This window comes from Rattus norvegicus, chromosome 1, assembly GCF_036323735.1.
Source record: "Rattus norvegicus strain BN/NHsdMcwi chromosome 1, GRCr8, whole genome shotgun sequence".
Classification (NCBI taxonomy): Eukaryota; Metazoa; Chordata; class Mammalia; order Rodentia; family Muridae; genus Rattus; species Rattus norvegicus.
In genome coordinates this window covers 108,630,869-108,642,895 of record NC_086019.1, presented here as the reverse complement: position 1 = coordinate 108,642,895, position 12,027 = coordinate 108,630,869, and the positions used below count along the sequence as shown (strand labels likewise).

The following is a 12,027-nucleotide window of genomic DNA, read 5'->3' as shown; positions in this document are numbered from 1 at the left end:
GACATTCAACAAAGAAATGAGAAGATGCCTGAGACCTGAGGGTGCTCTGACAATAGCAATGTCATTCAGAAAGGACCTGAAGGAGTCTGCAAGTGAGCCACAAAAGTGGTTCTCACAGTGAAGGTCTCCATTCTCTCCTCCTCCAAGACAGAAAGCCCAGGAAATGTCTTACAGGAGCTTAAGATGTAGTGAGAACTAGAAATATCTACACATTCTCAGTGTAGAGCCTTGAAGGAAGAACAATTCTAGGCAAAGGTATTCAGATGGCAGAACTCATAACTAAATTAGCAGGCTCATGTCTAATAAAGAAAAATAAGGGGCTGGGGATTTAGCTCAGTGGCAGAGCACTTGCCTAGCAAGCGCAAGGCCCTGGGTTCAGTCCCCAGCTCCGGAAAAAAGAAGAGAAAAAAGAAAAAGAAAAACATCACGCTTTGAGTAACCACAGCAATGTAGAAAAGGAAAGAAAGGACAGAGCGGGGAAAAGAGAATGTGAGAACTTGTGAGGAAGGACTATTCCACAAACACACAGCACACGTACACACACAAAGAAACATACTCAGATGTGCATGAGCTCATATGTGCATGAAGAGAAAGCAAAACAGATACACACAAACACAAGCAAAGCATATGTTTACAAGCAAAGCACCTTTATTTAAAAGGTAGTTAAATAAAGAACACGACTGTCAAGATGGTTTACCAGTAAAGGTGCCTGCCACCAAGCTTGGGTCTGATCCCTGGGAACCATGTAGTGGAAGGAGAGAACAAACTCTCACAAGTTGTCCCTGAACTCCATCCATGCTCCATGTCACGCACATGCCTCTGTGTGTGTGTGTGTGTGTGTGTGTGTGTGTGTGTGTGTGTGTGTGTGTTCACCCACACACAACAGGACTAGTGGCATGGCTCAGTAGACAAAGGCACTTGCTGCCAAGTCTGACAATCTGGAATCTCTAAGGTAAAGATAGAACCATCCTCAGACCGACACACTGTGGTATGCATATGCCCACCCTGCCATACACAATAAACGAATTTAAAGGAAGAAAGATTAAATAAGTAAAATATAATAAAATTTTAAATAAATTAGACAGTATTAAAGCAAAAAACAAGATGTCCCATAAAGAGATATAGTCACAAGGGACTAAACAGTACAGAAAAAAATTCTAGCTTTTATATTTTACTCTAGCCAACATTACATATTTTTAATTATTCAACACAGAATAATAATTAGAAGTGTGCTCTGCCATGGGGTTTATCTGATACATTCCAAACACACAATCGCAATAAGTCAAAAACTGTAGTTTAGACTAACTGGATAGGCAACAGCTCCATCCGGTGATGAACGACTTTCAGCTTTATGAAAGGTGCCTGAATGGCAGCCCCATTAGCATCTGGGTTATCAGGATGAAGCACCACACAGCAGTTCATCTAAGGCTCTGGGAATCAAAACCTGAGTCAACTGTCCAGGGACGATTCAGTGACCATTCACTCACCTTATCTTTGAAGATGTGTGGATTTTGGTATATGAAATCTCTGTAGCTTTCTGTGCGCACTTTGTCCTAGGGCAGAGAGAGCAGACCACCATGTTTACAGGGACAGTTTGAGCAAATGAATTCTTCTATGAACTTATCCTACTGTATCACACACTGCTAGCTTCCACAGCTATATTCTGCCTGGAAATCTGAGCTACTGACTTTTTTTTCCCTCTAAAAGAAAACAATAAAGAACATAAATAGCAACAACACAGAAACCCTTTTATTAAAAAGTATCCGTGAATGAAGGATCTAGCCATTAGTTTGAAATGTGTGTGTCCTTTTCTTTCCACACTGGTCACCGATAGACTCAAGAGATGGTAAATGCTAAGTGAAGGTGCCCTTTAAGCCGAGCCTGGCTCCCGGCACTGAAGCTACAAGAAAATAAAGAACAATAAACAAACAAACAAACAAACAAACAAACAGAGAAAAGAAAAGGTGAGGTGCACAGGGATCGTGAATCCACGCCAAGGAAGTTCTAAGAAAGTTATATCAGCATCTCGTTTACAGTACTGTTTGTTTCTAGAAATGTCTGCAGTTGGAAACTATGCCCAGAAGCACGTAGGTCTAGAAGGAAATCCTGTGAGCCCCACAGCACACACTACCAGAGTCCATGCTCTGGAGTGAGTCTCTCGTGAACTATGAGCATGCAGGCCCGCAGCATCCTCACATTCCTGCTGGCTGGTGCACCCTTAGGTCAGACATGCACAACCTGCAGATGAGGTGGGGGAGGGCTCTGCAGCCAGTAAGGAAAACTGCATATAGTAAAAACAGGTGCCACCAAGAGAGAAATTCTAGCTTTGGTTTTCACACAGAGATAAAATAGTCACCCTTCTGTTACCTATGGGCCTCACTTTTATGGATCCAGACAAATAAGGGAGAGTACCTCAGACACATAACCGCATCTGTGCTGAGCCCTGTCCAGAGCCTGTATGACCTTTTACCTTTCCCTGAACAATGTATGCCACAGTGACCTGTCTTCTCATTTTCCCATAAAATAAACAGGAAACCTACAACAAAAATTCCTCTAAGGTCTTCTCCTCCAAAATTCATTTCCTTTTTTTTTTTTTGGCCAGGGATATATATATATGTATGTCTGTGTGGGTGGGGGTTGGGGGAGTATTAGGGGGTGGTCACTAAGTCCAATTTCCAATTAGTACTGGGAGTGGGGCAAATTAGGGGAAAAAGGTGGTGGGTAGGATTATGTTTTCGTTGTATACATATACAAAGTTCTCAAGAATAAAAAAATTATAAGCAAAATGTCCCTTTAAGTGAACACCATTTTGTACATTTTCTGCTGCAACAAGAGAACTCAGAGTGGGCATGAGTCACGGGTGCAGCAGCTCAGAATGCTCTCACCCATCACCCTGCCTCTCCAACTGCAGTCCTAATAGCACACAATGCTACCCAGCTGAGCTACGCTCTTCCCAGTGCCTCTCGTCATATACATCTGTATCTAGCAGAGCCTAGGCTGAATAACTCATGTTTTGCTAGAAAAAACCCCACAATCATGAACAGGAAAGCTACTAAAGAGATCGCCTTAAAAACCATTTCCAAGCCAGGGTGGCAGCACATGCCTAAGATCCTACAATCCAGGCAGTGAGGGCTGAAAGGTCATGAGTTCAAGGTCATCCTTGGCTACATAGGGACTGTGAGGTTAGCCTATGCTACATGAGAACCTTTCTCAAAATAAACAAAACAACAACAAAGGAAGGCCTCAAAACAACAGAGTTCCAAAGATTTACTCTAACAAAAGACTAACGTGAAAATACAGAATAAACCTTGGAAGCTATCTTTCATACAGATCAAACACAAAGTAACGAATTAGAGCTATGATACAGGAGCTGTGTGTACATCAGAGAGGAGGATCTCAGCTCTATCCTTCAAAACAAAACCACCGCAGCCCAGCCTCAGGCAGAGAAGCTGCACACTACAGTTTTCATCCACACAAAATACCTCAAAGTGCACCACCTAGGCAAGGTGACTAAACTGACAGAGACTTAAACAACCACCAACCGGGCTTAGACCAACACTCCTTTCCCACAAATAGGAAGCAAGCCCATTTCCTACACAGATTTCCTCACTTATATGATTTATTGTCTGTAATGCTATGCCAGCATCACCCAGGGGACAGCAACTGTGGTATAGCATTAGTAATGCCATGACATTGCTTTACAGTCCTTGGGCTTCCTTTACACAGAATAATCTTGGGAGGGAGGATTCAGAAAAGGAATTTTATTGAACGATTTTAAGAAAAGAGAAGGTAGCATCTAATATTCCTGGAGGTAAACATTTAAAAATTTTTGTAAATTTTACAATCCAACCTTTATTTTATGTTATGCTACTCAGGTATAGTCAGTTTTGCTGAGTTAAAACTTACTATTGTGATCAGTAATATCTGATAAAATGTACAGTCAGTAGATAAAGTCAGAAACTACTTCTATCTTACATGGGCATGATCACTATGACTGTTAAAACTGAAGAGATAAAAGCATCAGGTCTGACCACACTAGGAAACATTTCTTTATGATCAGTGATTCTGTCGGTTATAAGTCATGCCACGAATACTATAAGAACTATTTTAAACTAAACTTTATAACATCATTACTTGTGCAAACCAAGTCAGCATTACTATTTTAAAAACTAAGCTGGTTTCTTTTCCATTAAAGAAAGTAGGCCTGCCATTTAATTACTGTGTAACAGAGAGCTCCTGGGAAGACCTGAGCCATCAAGCAGTTGTTTGTTCCAGTGCTCAATTTCAAGGAAAAAGTGGCTTCAAAAGAAAAATGAATCCTGATGTGCATAGGATTTATGGGGCTTTGACACCTCTGTAAGCTTCTCATTTTGGAACTACACACGCACGCACACACACACGACTATTAAGAAAAAGCCTATTCTGTAGGGTTCTCCCGTTGGTAGATTTGATGCATATGCACTCTGTCCAACCTTTAGCATTTCTTCATGTATCCCATAATGCCCATAGGAGCTGAAGTAGACGCCATCCTCGTCCTCCTGCAGGTCTGCAATGGTAGTCGTGGAGGAGCAGGTTCTGACATCTACGTTCATCACAAAGTCCTGAGCAAATTGTCTGTAATCAATTTGAAATACACCCTTGAGACAGATTTATTGGACCATGAGAAAAGGCAAGGCTGGAGGGTGATAAAGGGGAGGGGGAGAAGGGCAGTGTGCCCAGCATCTTACAGCCTTCCCTCTAGCTGAAGCTCCCCACAGCGCCCCCTGCTGGATCAGAAGCAATACACTACTTTATCAAATGTATTTCCCCTACTGTCCTAAACGTCCTTGATGGAGCCCATTTCAACTTTGAATGTTCTTGAAATGGGTTATATAGGGTATAGGGGGAAAGAAGGCCCTATCTACTCCAGTTCTCACACCCAGGTGTCATCTACAAGGTACACAAGAGGGAGGAAGACAAAATGGCAGAAAGTCAAGCTAGGAACTAGGAACCCGGATGGACTCTGCTCTCCCTGGCACCAGACACTCTGGCCAGCCACCAAACAGGAACTCAGGTACTGTCAAGCAGCTCACACACCCTGCAGGCAGAAGCTGGGCGGCACACATGCTAAGGATGCACATGTGAAGGCCTGGGCCCACCTCCACACTAACATCTGAACTCACAAGTTCCCCAGAGAACTCCAGGGAATGAGGGACTCCAGGAGAATGCCTGTCAGTGGGAAAAAACTGTCCCCATCTGGTTCCTTGGTTAACGTCTACACTCCTGCCACATTCACATTTTGTTTTTTTTTTGTTGTTGTTGTTTTTTTTTTTTTTGGTTCTTTTTTTTCGGAGCTGGGGACCGAACACATTTTGGTTTTTTAAAAAACATTTCAACATATTTTTCCAAAACCTAAAAAAAAACAATCCTTTCATTTCTGAAATGCTAGAACAATTAAAGTGAAGAAACCAACTAGAGACAAGGAAATGGAAAGGCAGTAAATACTTTAAAAAGGACACAAGAACAGCCACGTGTGCAAAGCAATTACGAGGTTTCTACAAGTACAGAAAAATGCAATTCTACAGCACGCCACGGGATGCCGCACGTCTTCAATACTCCTAAGGTAAGCATCTATGCTGAGTGTCTGACACCCCAGGCGTTCCTAGCAGTAACTATCCCATGCGCCACCTAAAGCAGGGTTTGGCTGGATAAGAACTTACTTCATCTTCTGCAGATCCTCACGCGCCCGAGCCAGAGCCGCCTCAGCAGACAGCGCCCGGGCCTCCATGAGCTTCAATTTCTCAACAGCAGATGTGTTTTCGCTGAGTCCATTGGGGTATGTGAAGGGAGCAGACACTGGCTCATAAAGATCTTCTACATCTAAAGGGTGAACGGACATTATTATCAGGCCACCTCACAGCAACACAGCGGGGACACACAGGTTGGAAAGAAACAGGCCTAAGGGCCTGCCTACCATGGTCAAGTAAGAAAAAGTATTAAGAGCACGTTTTACATACTTGGTGTCCAAGTTCTTTGACTTGATCTCATGGAGTATGATAGTCTGCTTCTGATCAGCTAGCTAAAAGGAACATATGCATGTATGCATAAACTAAACCAAACCAAAAAACAAAAAAACCCTAATGTTTATCATAAGCTTTCAAGTGTGTACACAGTACGCCACATCTCACGTTCAAAACAACCTGAGGTGCAAATAGTTACTCCTGTTTTGGACACAGGGAAAATTAATTTCAAAAAAGCTAAATGACCAATTCAAAGTCATATAGTTAGACTCATAGGTTATCCTGCTGGGTAAAAGAGTGAACCTGGAGGGCAGTGTGTGAAGGACAACAGGCCAACACTAAAGGGGCAAATGCAAAAATCTCACTTACATGTGCATTTAAAACAGCTCTTACAGGGGGTGGGTCTGTAGCAGAAGAGCCAGCAGCAGGGTGAACCAGTCAGGCTTAAGACCCCACAGCTGTGCCCTGCTGGGAGCCATGATGATGTGTGTGGTACATATTACCACCAAGAGCCATGTAGATGTTATGTTTTGTGCTGCAGCCTGAAGACACATTATCCACAGGCCGTGCTGCCACTGGGGGCAGAGTGATGTGAGTAGCCTTCGCTGCCACCTGAGGCCATGGTTATGTCCAGTTCCTTGCTGCCAAAAGGGGCCACGCCTGGGTCTGAAGCCCTACTGTAGCTGGGGTCTGTGTTGATGTCATATCTGGGTCTGAAGCCCTACTGTAGCTGGGGTCTGTGTTGATGTCATATCTGGGTCTGAAGCCCTACTGTAGCTGGGGTCTGTGTTGATGTCATATCTGGGTCTGAAGCCCTACTGTAGCTGGGGTCTGTGTTGATGTCCACGGTCCAAGTTAGCACCAAAGACCTTGCAGATATCCTGAGTTTGTCCAGCAGCCTGAAACCATGTTGATGATGTCAGTAGGCCATGCTGCCACTGGAGGCCATACTGATATGAGTGGCTTGAGCTCCTTCCTGATTCCAGGGTGATGTCCAGGGTTCAAGAAGCCTCTAAGGGCTTTGTGTAGGACCATGGTCCTACTGTGGGTGAGTGGTAGTGCGTGTACATGGTCTGTACTAATGCCAGTAACTGTGTGGAAGCCCATGATCCATTCTCCACTGACTATGAAGAACATAGAGGCTACTTTGACTATTTTTGCTATGATATTGATGACTTTAAACACATAGTTGAGAGGGACATGGAAGGCTTCTGTGACAATCCCACTTCCTTTCCCCTCTCCCCCTACCTCCACAGTCAAGCTAGCCATAAAAAAGAAAAAAAAAAAAAAAGAAGCCACCAAAGAGACTCTTAAAAAGGATGATGGGATGCTCCCTATAACGGAAGGCTTCTGACAGAGGTGGGAAGGGAATGACTCAGTACAATTTAAAGGTCAGAGTACAGAGGGTACAAGTGGGGGACCAGCATAGGACTGGGATGGGATGTTATATATGATGTGGAACTCCCAGAGAATCAATGAAAATGTTGTGGGGGGTAAAACAAGCAAACAAGAACAAAACACAGACCTGACAGAGAGAGAGAATTGAGAATTGTGCTGCCACAGGCTAGGGCTGTAAGCTTTCACTTCAGACCAGTACATTCAGAACGTCTCACCAACCACGTGATAACAGGTAATGCCTTGGTGTGTGTGAAATGTGCCAACGCAGCAGAGCAGAGTGATGTGCTCTTAGCACAATAAAAATGGTGGTGGCTAAATTGCTGGATGCTAATTTGCTTGACTGCAACAGCCATTTCTCAATGTCTTTGTTCACAGGCTCATAACCCTGAACCAGAAGGTCACATTCAATCACACCTTCATCAAATATGGAAGAGAAGCCTATCCTTAAAGAGAGAGTACAGATAAGGACTCCTATATATCCAACACCTTCCCATCCCAGGCAAGACACAAATATTCTATTATTGATCCTACGACACAGCCAAAATCTTAGGTTTAAAAAAAAATCTCGATTTTCAAAATTTCATCATTAATTTCTAGTGTATAAACAACTCTGCAAACAGAGATGGAACCAGTGAGTCTTATGAAATCCCAGAATCAGCAGGAGATTTCATTAAGATTACCTAAAGCAACAAACAGTGCTGACGCTGTTTCCTCCTCTATGCATCACTGGGACAGTGACTACCCTCATTCAGGCTCTGTAGTGATCTTTATGGAAACTTCAAGGTTGGGACACACAGCTAAGCTAACCCATTCACACTGCTCCTCTGGGAGGCTGGAGCCCAAGCCTCACCAAACACACAGTGCAATCACTGACCTCCATTCACACCCGGACAACAGAGCTATCTCACGTTTGAACACTCAATCTCCAGCTGGTGCACTGTTCAGAAAGCTGTAGAACCTTTAAAAAAGTAGAACCCAGCGCAGGAAGTGGGCTACTGGGAGACGAAAATAGCGTTTAAGTTTTATTTATTTGTATTTATGTGTATGTGTCAGCTAGTTTGCATGCACACACACACACACACACACACACACACACACAAAGGCCAGAAGGGAATCACAGCCCTTGGAACAGGAGTTACAATTGGTTGTGGGCTGCATCTGGAAGCTGGGAACAGAACTGGCAGTGTGTGCTTAACCTCTGTGCCACCTCTCCAACCCTACCTAAGCCCGCCTGCTATCCACTCTAGGCTTTCTGCGTAGACCCAGTGTAAGCAGCTGCCTACGCAATGCCTTCCCTGCCAGTGTAGAAGCAGAGTAAGTCTTTCCTCCCTTCATTTGCATCTTCTGGGTATCTGGTCACGGCAACCACAAAACTAGTGCAAATCCTTACTTTGTACTTTGTTTCCAAATTCAAGCTATTGGGCAAACGGCTTTATTTCTGCTACAATAAGAATCAGTCATAATTTAACATTAATATGCATCGCCATTCAGTGATGTTAATCTTACAAACTGAAAGGGAAAGAGGAGCAGTCCCAGCCCCTGGAAGGTGTGGTCTTACTGCACAAAGCACTGAGTTCTGACAATCCTTTCAGAGTCCACAGGGATGCCTGTTCCCTTCAGAGGGATCTACTGCTCCAATGCGGATGCCCACAATTTACCCTGCCACTCATTTATGAGACAGTATGTAGCTCCTTTCCACATTCTGAAATAAGCTACAGTGCTATATATATTACTCCGTCTATGTGTCTGGAATTGGAGGGTCAGTCTATAACCTGACCATGGGCATCGAGAATGCAAACTTTCTGAGGCTGGGAGTACTTTGGGGTCAAACCTACAACTAGTTCATGGCAGGCAAGCTCTCATCGGCTCAGCTACACGCCCAGACCTGTGATTCATCTCTGTGTGAGAACTGACAGCCTGCTGGGGTCTTTAGAGATGAAGCCCTTATCCATAGAGGATGGATCTGTAGTGGATGCCTAAAACTGAACTGGCTATGACCCATGTTTTCCATCATAAACTTTAATCAATATCCATCATACAATGTAATCAATAAGTTGAATACAGAAAAAGACTTAACGATTAACAATTACTATTAACAAGATGCTATAGGAGAAAGGATATGAATACAGTCTCCTTGAAGACGAGCATGTGGTACTGGAATAGTCAATCCTGTAACTGCAACAACAAAGTGGGCACACACAGGAAGCACACGCCAGGAAGAAACAAACTGATGCAATGCTTCATCAGGCCTCCCAGAACAGCAGCCATCTTAAAATTTACAAACTGGCTACTTTCAGAATCATCTACTGTTTTATCAACCACATAAAAATGGAAAGCAAAATCACTGCTTGAAGGGGAATGACTAAGGTCCATTTTCACAGCACACTTCATTTGCTGTAACGAACAGCCTGAGGCTAGTTAAAGCAGTTAGAGAAGGTTCATCTTACCAAACTGAAGCAAAAGATCATCTTCCAACACTGGCTTCAGGTACTCATCTTTATCCCAAGGCACAGGGTTGTATATGGAATTCATGTACTCAACAGTAGGATTCTGGGCATGAAGATAAAGCACATTGTATTCACTGTATGCAATGACAAAGCTCCCAAAGAAAGAGTGGGGAACTTAAGCAAAAGAGAACTCAAGTCTGCACAAGACTGGTGCACCTGTGTTTACCCGGCATTTTAAATGGCTATGGTCATTCTTACATTGTCTAATGCTGGGAGAGTGACATCAGTTCAAACATTCATTTCAATAAGACAAAGAATAAAACATTTGAAAAAAATTAAACAATGCAGGACGGAGAAATGGCTGAGAGGTTAAGAGCATTGGCTACCCTTACAGAGCAGCTGCGTTCAATTCCTTGCACCCACATGGTGGCTCACAACCATCTATAACCCAAGGTCCAGAGGATCCAGACATCCTCTTTTGGCTTCTGTAGGCACTAAGCATGCAGGCAAAACATTCATATACATAAAATAAAATAGACGTTTAAAAAAAGAATAAACTGGGCTGGAGAGATGGCTCAGCGGTTAAGAGCACCCAACTGCTCTTCCAGAGGTCCTGAGTTCAATTCCCAGCAACCACATGGTGGCTCACAACCATCTGTAAAGAGATCTGATTCCCTCTTCTGGTGTGCCTGGAGACAGTGACAATGTACTCATCATATATAAAATGAATAAATAAAATCTTTAAAAAAAAAGAATAAACTGTGAAAACTTTTTTTTAAAAAGCCCAACATCCAAAGTACTTAGAGTCAGACTAGAAATTATTTGATTTTACTGATAGTTTTCCTTTTATCTGACACTGCTTTGTGCACAGTACTGATCCACTTAGTTAAACACGACAGGGGACACCTCCACCGGGAGCTTCGAACCCAGGGCCTTGCGCTTCCTAGGTAAGCGCTCTACCACTGAGCTAAATCCCCAGCCCCTTCTTTCTTTCTTCATGCCCACAATTTCCACAATATGAAAAATGTCAAATTAGGGCTAGAGAGAGATGGCTCAGTGGTTAAGAGCACTGAATGCTCTTCCAGAGGCCCTGAGTTCAATTCCCAGCAACCACATGGTGGCTCACGACCATCTGTAATGAGATCTGATCCCTCTTCTGGTGTGTCTGAAGACAGCTACAGTGTACTTCTATGTAATAAATAAATCTTTAAAAAAAAAGTGTCAAATTTGTTAAATAATCAGCACAGTCAGTCTCTATGAACTCTAAAAATTTCTAAATAAAATTATTAGGTTTCCAACTTACCTTAAGTCTAATAAAATTTATTAGTTTAATGTATCCATAAAATTCCAGTCCTGTGGGAAAAAAGATAATTCACTGATTTTAATACAATGTTTTAACTGATCTTTAACTCCTCTTCCAATGAGGTGTCTCTGACCTCTAAAGTATCACTTATTATTTGGACTTTTGCATTAAGGATTAGAAACTGCAACTTTGATACTTTTAAATACTTAATCTGAGAACTGACCACAAGGTAACAAGTTTTAAAGTGCTTCTTTGTATTTCATTAGAAAATTTTTTTTATTATTAAAATGTATGTAGGGGAGTGAGAGTGTGATGTGTGTACATAGGGTATGCTACAGTACACAAGTGGAGGTCAAAGAATAGCTTTGTATATTGGCTGTCTTCTTCCACCTCTGTGTGAGCTCTGGGTAGCAAACTCAGGTTGTCAGACCTGTGGCCGAGTGCTCACACAACAGCCATGAGGATGTGATTTCGATTCTCAGCACCATATAAAACACCAGGCCTAGGTGGTAGCCTCTTGTAATGCCAAGGCTTGGGAGGCAGAAGCCAGGGATCTTTCTCAAAAGCTGGCTACCTAGACCAGCTGAGTCAGCGAGCTCCAGGTTCAAGTGAGAGGCCCTGCCTCAATACATGAGGTGGAGTACAACTGAGGGAGACACCTGACGTCAACTTCAGGGAAACACACGCAAAGAAAATAAAGGGTCTGGAAAATTAAAAATTTGAATCTATATTTCACAAGAAAACTTGTTTTTACTCTAAGAGATACTCACCATGTTTGTGGACCATACCATCAATATTAAATTGATGCTCCAACTTACAGTGTGAAAACGTTTCCTCAGCAGACCTGAAGAGCCTGAAGAGACAAGCAATAGCCTCATGG

At 42.9% G+C, this 12,027-nt stretch overlaps 1 protein-coding gene across 2 annotated transcripts in view; it reads right to left on the bottom strand.

Moving 5' to 3' along the window:
- Positions 1 to 12,027, bottom strand: part of Prmt3 (protein arginine methyltransferase 3) — an 89,905-nt gene that overhangs the window by 75,908 nt on the left and 1,970 nt on the right. For both annotated transcript variants that reach the window (XM_039093128.2, NM_053557.2), the window contains exons 3-8: positions 11,918 to 12,000; positions 11,148 to 11,197; positions 9,845 to 9,947; positions 5,700 to 5,859; positions 4,473 to 4,614; positions 1,488 to 1,553 (exon numbers count right to left, since the gene is read on the bottom strand). In XM_039093128.2, coding sequence (XP_038949056.1) covers positions 1,488 to 1,553; positions 4,473 to 4,614; positions 5,700 to 5,859; positions 9,845 to 9,947; positions 11,148 to 11,197; positions 11,918 to 12,000 — 604 coding nt within the window. The remainder of the gene's footprint in view (positions 1 to 1,487; positions 1,554 to 4,472; positions 4,615 to 5,699; positions 5,860 to 9,844; positions 9,948 to 11,147; positions 11,198 to 11,917; positions 12,001 to 12,027) is intronic.